Here is a 22218-nt window from a genome sequence, read left to right on the forward strand (position 1 = left end):
ATATACCATAAAGCCACTGCCACAATCAGCATATAGAATATTTCCATCACTCCTGAAAGATGCTTCATGTTCCTTCACAGTTCGTTTGTCACTTGGCTAATATGCTCTTTGTCACCATAGATTATTTTGCTTTTTAAAAATTGTTATTTTATCTAAGTGCATCATGTGTTATATACTCATTTGTGTATGGGTTCTTTCACATGCGTAATAATTTTAAAGTGACCCGTGTTGTTGTTTTTTGAGCTCATTCCTTTTTATTGGTGAAAAGAATCCTATTGTATGGATGTATTGTTTGTTTAACCATTCATTCACCTGTTGATGGACTTATGTATTATTTCCAGGTTTTAGCTATTTTGAGTAAAGTTATTATGAACACTGAGTACATGTGATTGTGTGGACATAGGTTTTCATTTCTCTTGTTTAAATACCTAACAGTGGAATCACTGGGTTGTGTGGTAGCTTTATATTCATTTTTAAAGTAATTATTAGGCAGTTTTCCAAAGTGGTTGTATCATTTCATATTTCTTCCAGGGTTGTACAAGAGTTCTAGCTGCCTCACATCCTTGTCAACAGTCAGTATCTATAATTTTAGCCATTTTAATGGGTAGCTAGTGAAAGCTCATTGTGGTTTTAATTTGCATTTCCCTGATGACTGATGATGTTGAGCATTTTTATATGTGCCTTTTGGCCTTTCATATGCCTTTTGTGAAATGACTATCAGAATTCTTGCCCTTTCTCAACTGGATTGTTTGCTTTCTTATTGAATTGTGTATTCTTAATGTGTATTTATGTACTCTAAATAAAAGTCTTCTGTAGAATAACATGTTGCAAACACTTTAATTTTGTGACTTACCTGGCAACTATTTAAGAGGTATTTGAGCCTACTGAAAGATATTATAGGGGAGGGGAAAAAATCAACTTTTACCTCTATCCTAGGTTTTCTGACTGAGGCCCTAAGAATTAGAGTGAAAAGAAAGATTAAAACAAGAATAAAACAAAAAGTGTTTATCATGCATGTTGTGTATACACACAGGAGAACTCAGTGAGATGAGTACCTCAGAGGAGTCATTAGAAATTGAGCTTATAAATAGCATCTTAAGAACAATAGATTTGTAGAGAAGGGACTCGACAAAGGAAAAAGAGTTTAGGAATAAAAACGGGTTACATTGACAAGGTTTGTCTTGTAGAGTCTGGTGCTATCTCAGCTGATGAGAGTCTATAGTTATCTCTGGTGATTAAGAATTGTCCTGTTCATCCAGGTGGAAGGGGGAGGGCAAACGTTTTCTTGTGTGTATGCTCGGTCACTTCAGACTGTGGCCCTTTGGACTGTAGCCCTCGAGGCTCCTCTGTTCATGGGATTTCCCAGGCAAGAGTACTGGAGTGGGTTACCATTTCCTCCTCCAGGGGATCTTTCCTACCCAAGAATCAAACCCACATCTCCTGAATTGCAGTCTAATTCTTTACTGCTGAGCCATCAGGGAAACCCTTTCTTGTGTGTGCCTCTTCACGATTTCCTTTATTTCACAATGATCCTTAGGTCAAAGTAGCGTGGGTTGGGTTGGCATATCTGATCTCCTATAATATCATAATAGATTTTATATATTTTTTAAGTCAAGCAATAATAATAAACATTTTAGGTGATCACCATGTGCTTTACATGATATCTCATTTAATCCTTGTAACAACTGTATATTGTTAGCACTGTTTTGTTTTCTCCAATTTACTGGTAAGAATATGCAGCCTTGGAGGGTTTGGTAATTTTCTTTAGTCACACTGTCAGTGTCTTCAATCATTGTACTGTATATTCCCAAGCAAAATTATTGATAACTCAATAAATATATTTTACTGAGAATCTAAGACTTGAATATAAATATATAGATACATATACAGATATATGTGTACTTTTTTTCTAGGCAACCTGAAAGATAACACATGAGACACAGTTCAGGTTCTAAAAGAAAACCTGAGAACAGACATTACACATGTGCCGTAGAAATTGTGATGAGGAGGAGAGAGGTCAGAGGGAGAATAGAGGAAGGAACGGTTACTTAGAATCTGAGAACATTGCTTAGATGTTCAATCTAAGGTCTGTCTTGTCAGCTATAACAATTACCACAAACTTGATTGTATTACAGTGACAGGTACTCTCACAGTTCTAGGCTCCAGAATCCAAGATCAGGATCCACTGAGTCAAAATTAAGCTACTACCAGGACTACAGTCCCCCTCAGCCCCCTAGAGAGAGTCCATTCCTGGCCTCTTCCAGCTTCTGATACCTGCTGTAACTCCTTGTCTTATGGCCACATCACCCTAATCTTCATGGCCTGCATCTCCAAATAAGTCTCTGATCCATCTTTACATGGCCTTTTCTCTGTGTGTATAATCTACCTCTGCCTCCTCTTATAAGGACACCTGTGATTAAATTTAGGGCCCAGCTGGATAATCCAAAATTATCTCCCCATCTCAAGATCCTTAATTGAATCACATCTGCAAGGATGTAAGGATATGTATCGCCTTATAAGGTACCATTCACAGATTTCAAGGATTAGGATGCAGATGTCTTTGGGAAGGTTGTTTTTGAGCCAAGCATAGTGGGGATTGTGGAGTAGATCATCTCCAACAGAGGAAAGAACTTGGTTGAAAGCAAGTGAAAAGAAACACACTGAAGATAATTAGAGAGTGGCAAGAGGTCCTGTGCTCTTGCATCACTGTGTATGAAACAGCAGGGCAGGGGGAGAGAAGGCTGGAGGGGATTAAGGGCCTTGAATGCCAGGTTGGAATGTGAGGTACATTCCATGGACTGAGGAGAGTCTCTGGAGATTTTATAACAAGCTAGTGGCATCCCCTAGTCTGTGCTATAAGTATGTAAAAAAAAAAAATCAGCATTATCATTTGACTGCATTCCCATTTCTGTCATGATCTTCCTCCACACTGCTCTCTCTCATCTTTTCATCATTGTATTGACAGGCATTTTATTATAGTACTTTTTTTTTTTTTTTTTGTGGATGGAGCAAGCTCCTATTCCAACTCCCTGCTCCAAAAATCCATTTAATATATTGTCCTCGGATAGAGGATGTATTAGATATTAAACTGATAAGAACAGATACTACACTTGATCTTAGCCAAAAGGCCGAGAAGCGATTATAGTACTTTTTAAATGGGAGGGAGGCAGGGGAAAAGGCCGTGATTCATTAGCCAAAGGTAAGCCACTCAGTGCTTTTCCCTAGGATTTTTGAGACTGGTACCAGAGAAAGCTCTCAGTCACTCTATGGTGGTGAAATTGGGAAGTCTAAATGTGTATTGTTTCATGTGGAGAAAAGTGGGCTGAGATTGTGTGGGAAAGTAGATAAAGCGGAACCCTGATGAAGATTAAGTTTCTGGTTTCAATGTTACGCTTGAGTCTGGCTGCACCAATTACCTTCTCATGGTAACATGAGCCTTCTAAGAAATTTGGCTTTTCCCTGAAGTGTTCAGATTGAGTTTCTGTCTCTGCAACTAAGAGATCTGATTTGTATAGTTTTGTGGCAACCCACTCCAGCACTCTTGCCTGGCAAATCCCACGGATAGAGGAGCCTGGTAGGCTGCAGTCCATGGGGTTGCTAGGAGTTGACACAACTGAGCGACTTCACTTTCACTTTTCACTTTCATGCATTGGAGAAGGAAATGGCAACCCACTCCAGTGTTCTTGCTGGAGACGGGGGAGCCTGGTGGGCTGCCATCTATGGGGTCGCACAGAGTCAGACACGACTGAAGCGACTTAGCAGCAGCAGCAGCAGCAGCAGCAGCAGAGCATCTCTGCATTTGTCTGCTTCCCATTTTCTAAGCTAGGAAAGAGATAACAAAGTATTTTATTATTGTTGTTGGGGTTTGTTTTATTTTTTTAAGTCAGTTTGGGGAACAACCAAATTTCTAGTGGACTGTCAAACTGGTAATGAGTCAATAAATTAACCTCTCCAAAGGGAAAGACACAAAGTTTCTTTTTAAAACAGATCTGTGTTTAAACAAAAGACACTGAGGAAGTTGTGTAAGTGCTAAGAAATGAAGGCAAATGATACTGTGTCATCACCCTAGTTGTTGTTTAGTCGCTAAGTTGTGTCCAGCTCTTTGTGACCCCATGGACTGCAGCATGCCAGGCTTACTTGTCCTTCACTATCTTATGGGGTTTGCCGAAACTCATGTCCATTGAGTTGGTGATGCCATCCAATCGTCTCACCCTCGGTCACCTTCTTCTCCTTTTGCCCTCAATGTTTCCCACATCAGGGTTTTCTCAATTAGTCAGCTCTTCGAATCAAGTATTGGAGCTTCAGCTTCAGCATCAGTCCTTCCAGTGAGTATTCAGGGTTGATTTCCTTTAGGATTGACTGGTTTGATCTCCTTGCAGTCCAAGGAACTCTCAAGAGTCTTCTTCAGCATCACAGTTCGAAAGCATCAGTTTTTCAGTGCTGCCTTCTGTATGGTCCAGCTCTCACATCTGTACGTGACTACCTAACCCATAGATCTAAAAGATAATAGATTTTTAGGCTACCCCAGCAACCTGGCATCACACTAAGCGGTATGCATTCCATGGGTGCTTCCTTTCTGGTCCAGCCTAGTCTTAAAATACTTGAATCCATCTGCTTCTCATGCCTGGTTATTGTCTTCACCTCTCCATCCGTTAACTCTGTTATTTCTGTTTCTGGCTTTTTCTTGCATTCTTTCTGTTTTACACTTGACTACCCTGTGAGTCATAGTTATCAGCCACCTTAATTTCACACTTTGAGCTCACCATTTTTTTTTTCCTACATTTGTCTTATCCCACCTAAATACATCAGATCTTCCAGTCAGGACCCTCAAATAATATACAGTTGACCTGAGCATCTTTGAGTCTTAGGATAATGGGTTAAGTTTTTTTCTTCTTTCCAAATTTTCCTATTCCAGTACCATTGCAATAGACATTTTTTTTTAAGTTGAGCTGTATTTGACATACATTATTGTGTTAGTTTCAAGTATATTACATTATGATTTGACATATGTATACATTGTGAAATGATCGCAACAATGTATAGTAACCATCTGTCCCCATACAACATTATTACAATGTTATTGACCATATTCCTTATGTTGTACATGACATCCTCATGATTTATTTACTGCATTACTGCAGGTTTGTTCCTCTTCATCCCCTTCACCTATCCTCTTCTCCCTTCTGGGAGTTCTTTGTATCTATGAAACTGTTTTTATTTTGTTCATTTGTTTGTTTGTTTGTTTGTTTAGATTCCACATATAGATGGGGTATTTGTCTTTCTTGGTCTGATCCCATGGACTGTACTCTCTGTCTGTGGAATTTTCCAGGCTAGAATACTGGAAGGGATTGCCATTCCCTTCTCCAGGGGATCTTCCTGACCCAGGGATTGAACCCATATCTCCGGCCTGGTAGGAATATATATTCTTTACCATCTGAACCACCGGGGAAAACCCTCATTTAGTATAATGCTCTCTAGATCCACTCATGTTGTTATAAATGACAAGATTTTATTTATTTTTTTATTGCTGAGTATATTCTATGTGTGTGTGTGTGTGTGTGTGTGTGTGTGTGTGTGTATTCACACATACCACATCTTATTTTTCCATTTATCTGTCAGTTAGTTCAGTTCGGTTGTGCCTGACTCTTTGCAACCCCATGGACTGCAGCACGCCAGGCCTCCCTGTCCATCACCAACTCCCGGAGTTTACTCAAACTCATGTCCATTGAGTCAGTGATACCATCCAGCCATCTCATCCTCTGTCGTCCCCTTCTCCTCCTGCCTTCAGTCTTTCCCAGCATCAGGGTCTTTTCAGATGAGTCAGTTCTTTGCATCAGGTGGCCAAAGTATTGAAGTTTCAGCTTTAGCATCAGTCCTTCCAATGAATTCAGGACTGATTTCCTTTAGGATGGACTGGTTGGATCTCCTTGCAGTCCAAGGGACTCTGAAGAGTCTTCTCCAACACCACAGTTTCAGTTCTCTGGCACTCAGCTTTCTTTATAGTCCAACTCTCACATCCATACGTGACTACTGGAAAAACCATAGCCTTGATTAGATGGACCTTTGTTGGCAAAGTAATGTCTCTGCTTTTTAATACGCTGTCTAGGTTGGTCATAACTTTTCTTCCAAGGAGCAAGCCTCTTTTAATTTCATGGCTTCAGTCACCATCTGCAGTGATTTTGGAGCCCAAAAAATAAAGTCTCTCAGTGCTTCCCCATCTATTTGCCATGAAGTGATGGGACCAGATGCCATGACCTTAGTTTTCTGAATGTTGAGCTTTAAGCCAACTTTTTCACTCTCCTCTTTCACTTTCATCAAGAGGCTCTTTAGTTCTTCACTTTCTATCATAAGGGTGGTGTCATCTGCATATCTGAGGTTTATCTATCAGTGGACACTTATCTTGGCCATTGGTAAATAATGATGCAGTGAACATCGGAGTACATATATCTTTTCAAATTAGTGCTTTTGTTTATTTCAGGTAAATACTCATAGGTGACTTGCGGCTTTAGTTTTGGGGCTTCCCAGGTGGCTCAGTGATAGGAGATGTAGGTTTGATCCCTCTGTTGGGAAAATCTCCTGGAGGAGGAAATGGCAACTCACTCCAGTATTCTTGCCCAGGAAATCCCATGGAGAGAGGAACCTGGCAGGCTAGTCCATGGGGTCCCAAAGAGTCAGATACAACTTAGGGACTAAGCGTGCACACATATATGAATGTGGTATGGTAGTCCTATTTTTCATTTTTAAAAGAACCTCCTAACATTTTCCATGATGGCTGTACTAATTTGCAGTCCAACCAGTAGAGCACCAGGGTTCCTGGTGAGAGCTGTTCTGACAGGTACAGTAAATATTTTACAGACTAACAGTGAGCTGTTTCTTATCTCTGCCAAGAGTGGCACCTAGTGGTGATTCTGTAGAACTGCAATTTTTCAGCTTTACATTAACAGCAAAAGATACTGCTTTTACCAGCAGCTTTGCATTTATTACATAACATTTCGGTATATGTATACCAGGCATTCATCTATCTGGGAACAGAAGTCACTTTATGAAGTTAGCTGTCCAGAAATGATACAGGCCCCTATAGATGTTCCATTGTACAACGGGGGCTCCTGTTTAATCCCTGATGGTATTTCAGGTTTATTTTATTTTCCTAATATTGGACCTAATCTGGACAATAACTCTCAGACAGTGAGCATTGCCCCTACTGCTGAATCTTGACATTTCTGGGCATCATTGGATATCTTTTACTTTTTCCCTACTATAATTGTTTCCTCAGGCTACCTTAACAAAGTAGTACAAACTAAGTAGCTTAAACAACAAAAATGTATTACCGAACAGTTAAGGACACTAGAAGTCCAGGATAAAGATGTTGGCAAGGTTGGTTTCTTCTGAGGGCTCTGAGGAAGAATCTGTCCCGTGCTTGTCTCCCAGCTTCTGGTGATTTGCTGACAGTCTTTGGTATTTCTTGACTCACAGGAGCATCACCCTAACCTCTACCTTCACCTTCAGGCTCCATTCTTCCTGTGTGCCACTCTGTCTCCACATTTACCCTTTTCTTTTGGATACCATTGGTGTTGGATTAGGGCCCACCCTAATACCCCCCAGACATGCTCAGCAGGCTCAAATATACCTTGTGCGCACCAGGACACAGAGACCCCACAGAGACTGAGACAGAACAGTATTTGGGTGTCTCCTGAGGAGATACGGGTCAGCAGTGGACTGCTGCAGGGGCAGGGGCTCTTGGTGCAGTAGATCTGGGTGTGGCATAAGCCCTCTTGGAGGAAGTGGCCATTAACCCCACCATACAGCTGCCAGAGCTTACACAGGACTGGGGCAACAGACTCTTGGAGGGAACAAACAGAAATTTGTGTGCACCAGGACCCAGGAGAAAGGAGCAGTGACCCCACAAGAGACTAACCCAGACTTGCCTGTGAGTGTCCAAGAATCTCGGGTGGAGGCATGGGTCAGTGGTGGCCTGCTACAGGGTTGGGGGCACTGAGTGTAGCAGTGCATGCATGGGACCTTTTGAAGGTCACCATTATCTTCATTACCCCCACCATAGTTTGGCCTGAGGTCAAATAACAGGGAGGGAACACATCCCCACCCATCAACAGAAAATTGGATTAAAGATTTGCTGAGCATGGCCCAGCCCATCAAAAAAAGAGCCAGTTTCCCCTTCAGTCTCTCCCAACAGGAAGTTTCCATAGGTCTCTTACCTTCTCCATCACAGGACAGACAGAATGAAAACCACAATACCAGTCTGATCACATGGACCACAGCCTTGGCTAACTCAATGAAGCTATGAGCCATGCCATGTAGGGCCACCCAAGACAGATGGGTCATGGTGGACAGTTCTGACAAAACATGATCCACTAGAGAAAGGAATGGCAAACCACTTCAGTATTCTTGCCTTGACAACCCCATGAACAGTATGAAAAGGCAAAAAGATAGGACACTGAAAGATGAACTCCCCAGGTAGGTAGGGGCCCAATATGCTACTGGGGATCAGTGGAGAAATAACTTCAGAAAGAATAAAGAGACGGAATCAAAGCAAAAACAGCACCCAGTTGTGGATGTGACTGTTGATGGCAGTAAAGTCTGATGCTGTAAAGAGCAATACTGCATAAGAACCTGGAATGTTAGGTCCATGAATCAAGGCAAATTGAAGTGGTAAAACAGGAGATGTCAAGAGTGAACATCAACATTTTAGGATTCAGTGAACTAAAATGGACTGGAATGGTGAATTTAACTCAGATGACCATTATATCTACCACTGTGGGCAAGAATCCCTTAGAAGAAGTGGGCTACCCATCATAGTCAACAAGAGAGTCCAAAATGCAGTACTTGGATGTAATCTCAAAAACGACAGAATGATCTCTCTTTGTTTTCAAGGCAAACCATTCAGTATCACAGTAATCCAAGCTTATGCCCCAACCAGTAATGCTGAAGAAGCTGAAGTTGAATGGTTCTATGAAGACCTACAAAACCTTCTAGAACTAACCCAAAAAAGATGTCCTTTTCATTATAGGGGACTGGAATGCAAAAGTAGGAAGTCAAGAGATACTTGGAGTAACAGGAAAATTTGGCCTTGCAGTACAGAATGAAGCAGGGCAAAGGCTAATAGAGTTTTGCCAAGAGAAGGCACTGATCACAGCAAACACAGGGAGCTGACTGTGGCTCAGATCATGAACTCCTTATTGCCAAATTCCGACTTAAATTGAAGAAAGTAGGAGAATCCACTAGACCATTCAGGTATGACCTAAATCAAATCCCTTACAATTATACAATGGAAGTGAGAAATAGATTCAAGGGATTAGATCTGATAGACAGAGTGCCTGAAGAACTATGGACCAAGGTTCATGACTTTGTACAGGTGCAGTGATTAAGACCATCCCCAAGAAAAAGAAAGGCAAAATGGTTGTCCCAGGAGACCTTAGAAATAGCTGTGAAAAGAAGAGAAGTAAAAAGCAAAGGAGAAAAGGAAAGATATACCCATTTGAATGCTGAGTTCCAAAGAATAGCAAGGAGAGATAAGAAAGCCTTCCTCAGTGATCAATGCAAAGAAATAGAGGAAAACAACAGAATGCGAAAGACTAGAAATCTCTTCAAGAAAATCAGACAAACCAAGGGAACATTTCATGCAAAGATGGGCATAATAAAGGACAGAAATGGTATGGACCTAACAGAATCAGATGATATTAAGAAGAGGTGGCAAGAATATACAGAACTATGCAAAAAAGATCTTCACGACCCAGATAATCATGATGGTGTGATCACTCACCTAAAGCCAGACATCCTGGAATGTGAAGTCAAGTGGGCCTTAGGAAGCATCACTAGAAACAAAGCTAGTGGAGGTGATGAAATTCCAGTTGAGCTATTTCAAATCCGAAAAGAGGATGCTGTGAAAGTGCTGCACTCTATATGCCAGCAAATTTGGAAAACTCAGCAGTGGTCACAGGACTGGAAAAGGTCAGTTTTCATTCCAATCCCAAAGAAAGGCAATGTCAAAGAATGCTCAAACTACCACACAATTGCACTCATCTCACATGCTAACAAAGTAATGCTCAAAATTATCCAAACCAGGCTTCAACAGTACTTGAACCGAGAACTTCCAGGTGTTCAAGCTGGATTTAGAAAAGGCAGAGGGAAAAAGAAAAAAAGAAAAGGCAGAGGAACCACAGATCAAATTTCCAACATCCATGGATCATAGAAAAAGCAAGAGAATTCCAGAAAAACAAAAACATCTACTTCTGCTATATTGACTATGGCAAGGCCTTTGACTGTGTAGATCACAACAAACTGTGGAAAATTCTTCAAGAGATGGGAATACCAGACCACCTGACCTGCCTCCTAAGAAATCTGTATGCAGGTCAGAAAGCAACAGTTAGAACTGACATGGAACAACAGACTGCTTCCAAATCGGGAAAGGAGTACATCAAGGCTGCATATTGTCACCCTGCTTATTTAACTTACATGCAAAGTACATCATGAGAAATGCTGGGCTGGATGAAGCACAAGCTGGAATCAAGATTGCTGGGAGAAATATCAATAACCTTAGATCTGCAGATGATAACACCCTTACGTCCGAAAGCAAAGAAGAACTAAAGAGCCTGTTGATGAAAGAGAAAGAGGAGAGTGAAAAAGTTGCTTAAGGCTCAGCGTTCCAAAAACTAAGATCATGGCATCCAGTCCATCATTTCATGGCAAATAGATGGGGAAACAGTGGGAACAGTGAAAGACTTTATTTTGGGGGGCTCCAAAATCACTGCAGGTGGTGTGCAGCCATGAAATTAAAAGATGCTTGCTTCTTGGAAGAAAAGCTATGACCAACCTAGACAGCATATTAAAAAGCAGAGACATTACTTTGCCAACAAAGGTCCGTCTAGTCAAAGCTATGGTTTTTCCAGTAGTCACGTATGGATGTGAGAGTTGGACTATAAAGAAAGCTGAGTGCCAAAGAATTGATGCTTTTGAACTGTGGTGTTGGAGAAGACTCTTGAGAGTCCCTTGGACAGCAAGGAGATCCAACCAGTCCATCCTACAGGAAATCAGTCCTGAATAATCATTGGAAGGACTGATGCTGAAGCTGAAAGTCCAATACTGATGCGAAGAACTGACTAACTCATTAGAAAATACCCTGATGCTGGGCAAGATTGACAGCAGGAGGAGAAGGGACTGAGTGAGGATGAGATGGTTGGATGGCATCACCAACCCAAGGGACATGAGTTTGAGTAAACTCGGGAGTTGGTGAGGGACATGGAGGCCTGGCGTGCTGCAGTCCATGGGGTCGCAAAGAGTTGGATGCAACTGAGCAACTGAACTGAACTCATTAATTATAGCTGCAGTGAAAAAATGAAAGTGTTAGTTGCTCAGTCCTGTCTCTCTGTGACCTCATAGATCATAGCCCACCAGGCTGTTCTGTCCATGGAATTCTCTAGGCAAGGATCCTGGAGTGGGTTGCCTTACCCTCCACCATGGGATCTTCCCAACCCAAGAATTGAAGCCAGGTCTCCCACATTGCAGGTGGATTCCTTTCTGTCTGAGCCACCAGGAAAGCCCACATCTGCAGTGAAACTATTTCTAAGTAAGATCAATTTCTGAGGTGTTCTCAACATAACAAGGGAGGGAGACAAGTGGCATAGTTCAACCCATCATAACCTCCTGTTTCATTGTTTATCCGGATTTTATTTTTGCCATATAGTCAGGCCTAGAATGAATCTGCCTACAATTCAGGAGACCCGGGTTTGATCCTCAGGTCTGGAAGATCCCCTGGAGAAGGAAGTGGCTACCCACCCAGTATTCTTGCCGGGAAAATGCCATGGACAGAGAAGCCTGGGGGACTACAGTCCATGGGCTCACAAATTGTTGGAGATGACTGAGTAACTAACACTCACTTTAAGCTATGAAATTGCTTTATCCAATAAAATGTGAGGAGAAGTGATGTGTATACACCTAAGGAGAAAATTTTAAGAATTTTTTCCTTTTGCTGTGAATCTGGCAGTACTGCAGAAAGAATCTGTTTCATCGTCTTATGTCTCAGAGTCACAGTGACATGGAACAGAGTAGCACGTGACCTCCAGCGGATGTGTAGCATGAAAAAGAAATAAACCTTTTATTATTTTAAGCAACGGAAACTTTGGGGTCTTGTGTTACTGAAGTGTTAACTTAAGGAAACTGATACCACAAGTTCACTCCTAATATGTGGGATTTTCTCATCCGTTCATGAGATATTTATAAAAGCTTGCTCTGAATAGTCAAAGCTATGGTTTTTCCAGTAGCCATATATGGATGTGAGAGTTGGACCATAAAGAAGGCTGAACGCTGAGAAATTGATGCTTTCAAATTGTGGTGCTGAAAAAGACTCTTGAGAGTCTCGGACAGCAAGGAGAACAAACCAGTCAATCCTAAAGGAAATCAACTCTGAATTTTCATTGGAAGGACTGATGCTGAAGCTGAAGCTCCAATACTTTGGCCACCTGATATGAAGAGCCGACTCAGCAGAAGTGGGCTGCAGAGGATGAGATGGTTGGGTGGCATCACCGACATCCAATGGACATGAGTTTGAGCAAACTTCAGGAGATAATGAAGGACAAGGTAGCCTTATGTGCTGCAGTCCATGGGGTCACAGAGTCAGACACAACTGAGCAACTGAATAACAAATGTGCTCAGCATAGTACTATGTGTTGGATATTGCGATGATCAATTTCATCTGTCAACTTGGCTAGGCCATGCTACCCAAATATTTGGTCAAACACCAGCCTGGATGTCTCTATGAAGGTGTTTTTCAGTGGAGAGTAATATTTCAATCACTACAGTTTAAGTAAAATGAATTATTAATACTCCCTGTGATGTACATAGCCTTGATTCAGTCAGTTAAAAAATGTAGAGAAAAAGACTGAGGATCCCCAAAGAAGGGGGAATTCTGTCTCTAGCTCTCTTTGGACTTCAGCTGCAACACCAGCTCTTCCTTGCTGGAGCTCTGCAGGGCTTGAACTTGCTGGCTTCCACAATCTTGAGAGCCAATTCTTTAAAATAAATCACTGTATATATGTGCATCCTATTGGTTCTGTCCATATATAAAAATCCAATTAATACACACATCAGTGCAAACAAGCTATAAGTAGTCCTTATGAGGACTTAACAGTCTAAGGGAGGAAAAACAGAAATGCAAACAGATAAAAAACCATGCTTTGTAGTAAATGCTGGATACTCTGTGTCATGGGAGCACAGAGGAGCATCTGACCTTGACTTGGGGAATCAGAGAAGGTCTCTGGAGGAAACAGAGTCTAACTGGAGAACTGAAGGTGGCAGGTGGCAGGTGGAATAGGAATTAGTGGAGTGAAGGGACAAGGTTGTGGAAACCAGGGATTAGATTGAATATAGAGCATGCCTTATTAACAGGGGCATTATTGCCCCCAAGGGGGGAGAAACTGCTGCTTGGCAGGTGAAAGCAATCTTGGTTATTGCAATGTTTTCTGATCATCCAAAGCTCAATTCTGTCTGACAAAATCTTATTCCTTTACATTTAATGAGAGAAATGGGGAGGCATGTTTAGAAAAAATGTCTAAAATGTCTCCGTGGTTGGAAAGTGGTGACCAGAAGAAAAAAAAGGACTGAGAAACATTTGTATAGAAAGCTCAGTTGTGTGGAGGAAGGATCACATATGAACCTTGTGAGAGAAGGCTATAGAATATTTGATAGATCAGGATGTTCTAGCCACAAATTTTAAAGAAAATTAAATCTGAAATGCATTTTGACTTTATCTAGATAATTTAGGTAAAATTGGACTTTTTAGTCTAAATTATCTACTATAGACTCTGCTTACTTTTATGTATGAATCTTTACTTTGTAGGCACATGCTGAATAAATCATTAAGATTTAAAAATTTCTTAGAGGAATCTCCTTGGTGGTCCAGTGGCTAAGACACTTCCAATGCACCGGGCCTGGGTTCGATCCCTGGTTAGGGAACTATATCCCACATACCGCAACTAAGAGTTCATGTTGATATTTGGCAAAACTAATACAGTTATGTAAAGTTTAAAAATAAAATAAAATTTAAAAAAAAAAAAAAAAAAAAGAGTTCATGTGCTGCAACTAAACATCCCCACTATCACAAAGAAGATGGAAGACCTGGCGCAGGCTAAATAAGTAAATAAATACTAAATTTTTTTTTTTTTCTTAGAGATGGAAAAAGACAATTGTTGAGATATCTTTTTCTGGGACTTTCCTGGCAGTCCAGTGGTTAAGAATCTGCCTTCCCAATGCAGGGTGAAGATTCAAACCCTGGCTGGGGAACTAAGATCCCACCTGCCACACAGCACGGCAAAGTTAGTCTTTTTCTATTTATCTTTCTGGGCGTTTTTAGTTTTATAATTGTAGTCTCTAAAATAGCATCATGTTCAGGTGGGCAGTTAATCATAATGCCATTGTGGAAGGCACATTAACCTCTGGAGAATCTGCATGTGATTTACTTCAATGGAGTTTCAAAGATTAAAAAAAATATGTGAGAAAAACAAAAAGGTATATTTCTTGGTTCCATTATTGGAATAGAATGAGAACAATGGTCTATTTAATAACTGTTATCACTATCTTCCTTCTAGATTGAATTCAAATTACTTTACTATTCTATTAAGAAAATCTTTGCAAAAATGCTGCCAATCATTTTTTATTTCAGCAGCTTATTAACAATGAAATCAAAGATAGCTCCATGCTTCTGAGAGATAATGTAAAGTTCCTTTTAGAATCTTAAAGAACTAAAAAACTGAATGCTTTGCTGTAATTTCAGCTTTTAATATGTCAAGCTTGCTTAATGTGAGTAGACCTGACCTAAATGTCTGATATACTTTTTTTTTAAAGGCAACATTCTAGTAGTCTCTTTTAGAATGTCTTTTTCTGCAAAAGGCAGTGTGTGGAAACAGTGCCAAGTATGTGTTCTGAAGTCAGACTACCTGGGTTCAGATCTTGAGTTGAATCTGTTTAGGTTTAAATGCTACTTGCTTTCATGAACTTGGGCAGATGTAAAGTTACCTGATCTTATCTTCTCTGTACCTCACGTTCCTCATGTGTAAATTATGGCTAGTGATAGAACCATAATGTGGGGTTGTTGTAAATATTAATGGAGTTAATTATTTTAGACCCTTAGAATAGTGCCTGGTACACACTCAATAATGTTACCTATTGTTACTATTATTTAGAACTCCTTTTTGAGTAGTCTTGAAACCATCTGTTTTGGTGCTTCCTGTATGCCATATAAGGAACTTACTTGAGAAAGTGTTGATACCCCTGACCTAAAATGATCTTCAGAGCATGACTCAAGATATTGTTTTAACTGACTTCTTTTTAGTACCATCACTGTTCTCTTCAGTACATTTCAGGCCTTTAAATTGATTTATTTAGAACAGTAGAGGAGAGATGAATTCCTTTTGGGGATTTTTTAATGGCATCTAATATTTTTCTCTATGGTACTGCTTTTTCTATGGTGCCAGTAGGGAAGAGAAATGGTTGCCCATGATTTTCTGGCATTATTGTTTGATGAAAAAAATTTTAAAACCCCTTCAATTTTATATATTTCAGAAAATGTCTTTGAAATTCAAAAATGCAAAACGAATTGAAGGCCTTGATAGCAACGTGTGGTGAGTACCTTACAGTGAACAATAATAATTGGGTAAAGTTTTTTTGCATCCTTTCATTGAAAATGGAAGTAATGATTCATACACTTATTTATTCCCTTAGCCAGTGTGCCAGTCCCTATGCTAGGCACTGGAAATGGACAGAGAAAGGGACAAATTGGGTGATGACCTTGTGAAACTTACCTTCTTAATGCATGAACTTTTCCTGTTAGCTCTACTCTTTAATGAGAGAACCTAGCAGCAGATGGTTGAGGAAAAAAAAAAAAAAAATGCCCATATGATTAAAATATGAGCATCATGGAACTGAGATTTGTAAGAAACATTAAGTTTATCAGTTCAACCATTATTTTTCTAGGCAAAGTCATTTTGTAGATGGTAAAATTGTCTTGAACTCATTAATTTTATTTTGATCTATAAGACTAAATCTTATTTTTCAGTTTTATAAGACTATGAGGTATAAAAAGCTAACTTTGTAATCATAGTTCTTACTAACACTAGTCTTTTTTATCTTAGGATTGAATTTACCAAACTGGCTGCAGACCCTTCTGTTGTGAATCTTGGCCAAGGCCTTCCAGATATATCCCCTCCTGTATATGTAAAGGAAGAATTATCCAAGATTGCAGCAATTGATAATCTGAATCAGTACACACGGGGCTTTGTAAGTATATGAGCACCGTGTGTGGTGTGAGTGTGTATTTTGTATTGTATTGTGTGTGAATGTACTTCTGTCACTTCTCTGTAGTTGGCTTTCTGGAACCAACTATCCCAACCTGATGGGCAAAGGAACCCCCACCCTTGCACTTATATCCGAGGATAAGCTGTCCCCTAATTCCAGCTTCTCCACAGTCCTGTCTCGGCCCCTTCTTTACTACTATTCCAGGATGGGGTTCCCATGGCAACAAAGGAAGGAGAGTATCCACTTGAGACATGTTTTCTCTCCTTTCATACTTATGCAGCTTCATCACTGGTCTCTTCATTAATATCATTTATTTCCAACTAGTTACTTTCTCTCTGCCTCAGCCCAACTTCATCCTTCTTGCTACAATGCCTACTATAGCCAGAGAGTTCCCAGTACCACAATACCACAACTTACTAAGTGAATTGAGCAAAGCTTCGGGACACAAGGCCAGTGTACAAAAATCAGTTGTATTTCTGTTGTACTAAAAGTGAAGTTAAAAAGTAAAATTATTTAAAATGCCATTTACAATAATATCCAAACACACTGAAATTTAGAAGTGATTTTTTAAAGATATATACAATGTTTGTTCACTGAAAACTACATCACTTTGCTGAGAGATATTAAATGATACCTAAATAAATGGAGTGATATATGATGTCCATAGATTGGAATACTAAGTATGGTTAAGGTGTCAGTTCTCCCTAAATTGATCCATGGCAAGGAGTGGCAAGCTATGGCCAAGTCCAACCAATCCCTGACTTTGTAAATAAGGTTTTATTGGAACATACCCATACCCATCGTTCATATATTTTCCAGCTTTTGTGAATATATATGAGTGTATATGTATGTGTGTGTGTTTATATCGGTGTAGCAGTGGGGATGGGGTTGCAATGTCAGCAGGCTGTGGACGTGGGTCACCTCAGGGCATGGGAAGTAAGAGATTTTGAGGAAAGATAATTTTTCTTTATGGATCTTTTGCCTAATTTTACTTATATGAATCATGAGTCACTTTGTAATTAAAAAATTTAAGCACAAATCCTTATTACTGTAAGGGCAGATGTATAGTGTTTATAGTTGCTTTCATATCACCTGTTGTTAGAATTTGTTAAACCTGTTATTAAAATGAATTCAAAGAGAATTTTGGATTCTGGGAGGGGTGACAACTGTCTCTTGCTGCTTTTTCAACAGTTTGTGTATATTTTTTGACCTTCTATTACTAATTACAACAAGCTTCTCTAATACTGTAATACTTCCTAATTTCAAAATATGAAAATTGTGCTCTGGCTTCACTTTTATTGATTTTAACCAGGTGAGGCTCTGGGACATACATGCCACTGTTCCAAAAAAAATAAAAAGATGACAAGTAAATACATCCTTAACAAAAAATTCCTCCTTCTCTTCATATGAACTGCGATGGACAACTTAGAAGGAGCCATACCTTTTTACCTCATCAACCTAGGATATATCTAAGCAATCTCCCTCTTCTCCTGCATCCTGACCCAGTTTATTACTCCGGAGCCGGGTGCTTTCCTAACAAAATCACAAGACCTGCACTTGGACACTTACTAATATTTTCTGCAAATGACTGAAAATCAAGGTGGTTACTGAAAGCAAAAAGAGGATGCAGACGCTGGGCAGAAAAAAACAGATACCAAGATCAGATCAGATCAGATCAGTCGCTCAGTCGTGTCCGACTTTTTGCAACCCCATGAATTGCAGCACGCCAGGCCTCCCTGTCCATCACCAGCTCCCTGGGCTCACTGAGACTCACGTCCATTGAGTCAGTGATGCCATCCAGCCATCTCATCCTCTGTCATCCCCTTCTCCTCTTGCCCCCAGTCCCTCCCAGCATCAGAGTCTTTTCCAATGAGTCAACTCTTTGCATGAGGTGGCCAAAGTACTGGAGTTTCAGCTTTAGCATCATTCCTTCCAAAGAAATCCCAGGGCTGATCTCCTTCAGAATGGACTGGTTGGATCTCCTTGCAGTCCAAGAGTCTTCTCCAACACCCCAGTTCAAAAGCATCAATTCTTTGGCGCTCAGCCTTCTTCACAGTCCAACTCTCACATCCATACATGACCACAGGAAAAACCATAGCCTTGACTAGACGAACCTATGTTGGCAAAGTAATGTCTCTGCTTTTGAACATGCTATCTAGGTTGGTCATAACTTTCCTTCCAAGGAGTAAGTGTCTTTTAATTTCATGACTGCAGTCACCATCTGTAGTGATTTTGGAGCCCAGAAAAATGAAGTCTGACACTGTTTCCCCATCTCTTTCCCATGAAGTGATGGGACCAGATGCTATGATCTTTGTTTTCTGAATGTTTAACTTTAAGCCCACTTTTTCACTCTCCTCTTTCACTTTCATCAAGAGGCTTTTTAGTTCCTCTTCACTTTCTGCCATAAGGGTGGTATCATCTGCATATCTGAGTTTATTGATATTTCTCCTGGCAATCTTGATTCCAGCTTGTGTTGTTTCCAGTCCAGCGTTTCTCATGATGTACTCTGTATATAAGTTAAATAAGCAGGGTGACAATATACAGCCTTGACGTACTCCTTTTCCTATTTGGAACCAGTCTGTTGTTCCATGTCCAGTTCTAACTGTTGCTTCCTGACCTGCATACAGGTTTCTCAAGACGCAGATCAGGTGGTCTGGTATTCCCATCTCTTTCAGAATTTTCCACAGTTTATTGTGATCCACACAGTCAAAGGCTTTGGCATAGTCAATAAAGCAGAAATAGATGCTTTTCTGGAACTCTCTTGCTTTTTCTATGATCCAGCGGATGTTGGCAATTTGATCTCTGGTTCCTCTGCCTTTTCTAAAACCAGCTTGAACATCAGGAAGTTCACGGTTCACATATTGTTGAAGCCTGGCTTGGAGAATTTTGAGCATTACTTTACTAGCGTGTGAGATGAGTGCAATTGTGCGGTAGTTTGAGCATTCTTTGGCATTGCCTTTCTTTGGGATTGGAATGAAAACTGACCTTTTCCAGTCCTGTGGCCACTGCTGAGTTTTCCAAATTTGCTGGCATATTGAGTGCAGCACTTTCACAGCATCATCTTTCAGGATTTGGAATAGCTCAACTGGAATTCCATCACCTCCACTAGCTTTGTTCATAGTGATGCTCTCTAAGGCCCACTTGACTTCACATTCCAGGATGTCTGGCTCTAGGTGAGTGATCACACCATCGTGATTATCTGGGTCGTGAAGATCTTTTTTGTACAGTTCTTCTGTGTATTCTTGCCATTTCTTCTTAATATCTTCTGCTTCTGTTAGGTCCATACCATTTCTGTCCTTTATCGAGCCCATCTTTGCATGAAATGTTCCCTTGGTATCTCTGATTTTCTTGAAGAGATCCAAGATATCAGATAACAAAGCTGATACCTTGAAATTTTGTATTCAAAAATCAGTCATTTAATAGGGAAGTTTTTAATCATTAGCAAATCATCATGGCCATTCATTCAGGAACCCTCTGAAAATAAGGGGAACAATTTTTTTTTTTAATTTGTTGCCATAAAAATACACGTTAGAGAATTGTAAAACCTAAATGTTAAAAATTGTTAACATTTCAGAGCCAAACTATCTCAAAGAAGTAGGTCTCATAATTAAATTCAAGGTTTTGTTCTTCCTTTTCACTCAACAGGGTCATCCATCACTTGTGAAAGCTCTGTCCTGCCTATATGAAAAGTTTTATCAAAATCAAATCAATCCAAATGAAGAAATCCTCGTGACAGTAGGAGCATATGGATCTCTTTTTAACGCCATTCAAGGACTGATTGATGAGGGGGATGAAGTAAGTATATTAACATTATTGTGCTGTCTTTGCCTTTATCAATCACTATCATTTGTCTTGCTTTTATTTTCACTTTTTTATGCTCTTTTAAGTATTTTTCAAATATAGTATATATGCAGTCAAGTTCACAAAAAACTGTTAAGTACAACTTAGTAAATGTTTACGTGTGTGTGTATGTTTGTCTCCCTGTAACCACAAACCAGATAAAGATACAGTACATTTCCAGGAACCTGGAAGGCTCCCTTTTGCCCCTTCCTAGTCTGTATTCTTCCAGAGGTAGCAGTCTTCTGTGTTCTTTCAGCAGAGATTCATTTTACTAGCTCTTTAACGTGATGTAATAGAATCATACAGCATATACTCTTGACTCTGACTTCTCTCATTTATCATTTTGTCTGTGAGATTCATTCACTTTTGTTGCATGTTGTTTATTCTTCTATTTATAGCCTATTTACATAAGGGCAGGTTGTATGCAGGTCAGGAAGCAACAGTTAGAACTGGACATGGAACAACAGACTGGTTCCAAATAGGAAAAGGAGTACGTCAAGGCTGTATATTGTCACCCTGCTTATTTAACTTATATGCAGAGTACATCATGAGAAACGCTGGGCTGGAAGAAGCACAAGCTGGAATCAAGATTGCCAGGAGAAATATCAATAACCTCAGATATGCAGATGACACCACCCTTATGGCAGAAAGTGAAGAGGAACTAAAAAGCCTCTTGATGAAGGTGAAAGAGGAGAGTGAAAAAGTTGGCTTAAAACTCAACATTCAGAAAACGAAGATCATGGCATCTGGTCCCATCACTTCATGGGAAATAGATGGGGAAACAGTAGAAACAATGTCAGACTTTATTTTTGGGGGCTCCAAAATCGCTGCAGATGGTAACTGCAGCCATGAAATTAAAAGACGCTGCTGAGTTTTCCAAATTTGCTGACATATTGAGTGCAGCACTTTCACAGCATCATCTTTCAGGATTTGAATAGCTCAACTTGAATTCCATCACCTCCACTACCTTTGTTCGTAGTGATGCTTCCTAAGGCCCACTTGACTTCACATTCCAGGATGTCTGGCTCTAGGAGAGTGATCACACCATTGTGATTATCTGGGTTTTGTAGATCTTTTTTGTACAGTTCTTCTGTATATTCTTGCCACCTCTTCTTAATATCTTCTGCTTCTGTTAGGTCCATCCCATTTCTGTCCTTTATTGAGCCCATCTTTGCATGAAATGTTCCCTTGGTATCTCTAATTTTCTTGAAGGGATCTCTAGTCTTTCCCATTCTATTGTTTTCCTTTATCTCTTTGCATTAATCACTGAGGAAGGCTTTCTTATCTCTCCTTGCTATTCTTTGGAACTCTGCATTCAATTGGGTGTATCTTTCCTTTTCTCCTTTGCTTTTCACATCTTTTCTTTTCACAGCTATTTGTAAGACCTCCTCAGACAGCCATTTTGCTTTTTTGCATTTCTTTTTCTTGGGATAGTGTTGATCTCTGTCTCCTGTACAATGTCACAAACCACCATCCATAGTTCATCAGGCACTCTGTCTATCAGATCTAGTCCCTTAAATCTCTTTCTCACTTCCACTGTATAATCGTAAGGGATTTGATTTAGGTCAGAACCTGAGTGGTCTAGTAGTTTTCCCTACTTTCTTCAATTTAAGTGTAGACTTGTAAAATTATACATTGTTGGCAGATTTTTCAAAAGCAGTTTGAATATATATATATATATATATGGTACCATAAAAGGTGTTTATACTCTTTAGTCTAGCAGTAACAAGCACTAAAATGGAGAAACTGTGCAGTCACTAATTCACTGTACTGTTACTTATACAAACTATAACAAAATTATCCTAGAATTCAGTAGACTCTCAAATAGCCATTAAAACAATGCATTAAAACTAAATAATATTAAATGTTTGTGAAGTATTGCTGCATGTAAAAAAGATAGAAAAACTGAATGTCGACAATGGATATAAATCACGTGTTTAAACTCATTATAGAAAAGCAATAAGTCAGGGATACTAGGTCCAGACTGGCATATTGCAGAAGAGGTACCAACTGGACAGGTTAGTCTGGCCCACTGACCTGAGAGACAGGCCATGAGTAGATTGAGAGAGCCTGTGG

General features: G+C 39.9%; 1 protein-coding gene and 1 pseudogene across 4 annotated transcripts in view; one reads left to right on the top strand and one right to left on the bottom strand.

Annotated features, from left to right (window-relative positions):
* The window catches only part of KYAT3 (kynurenine aminotransferase 3), a 63331-nt gene that overhangs the window by 13029 nt on the left and 28084 nt on the right, over window positions 1-22218 (top strand). For 2 of the 4 annotated variants that reach the window (XM_006074865.4, XM_006074866.4), the window contains 3 exons: window positions 15571-15629; window positions 16140-16284; window positions 19948-20097. In XM_006074865.4, coding sequence (XP_006074927.1) covers window positions 15571-15629; window positions 16140-16284; window positions 19948-20097 — 354 coding nt within the window. Of the gene's footprint in view, window positions 1-7428; window positions 7435-9440; window positions 9443-14258; window positions 14325-15570; window positions 15630-16139; window positions 16285-19947; window positions 20098-22218 lie in introns of those variants that run through there. The other 2 variants (XM_045166103.1, XM_006074867.4) reach the window with 2 other exon arrangements.
* Window positions 2974-3140, bottom strand: LOC112585895 (annotated as a pseudogene).

The sequence above is a fragment of the Bubalus bubalis genome, chromosome 6 (assembly GCF_019923935.1).
Source record: "Bubalus bubalis isolate 160015118507 breed Murrah chromosome 6, NDDB_SH_1, whole genome shotgun sequence".
Lineage (NCBI taxonomy): Eukaryota > Metazoa > Chordata > Mammalia > Artiodactyla > Bovidae > Bubalus > Bubalus bubalis.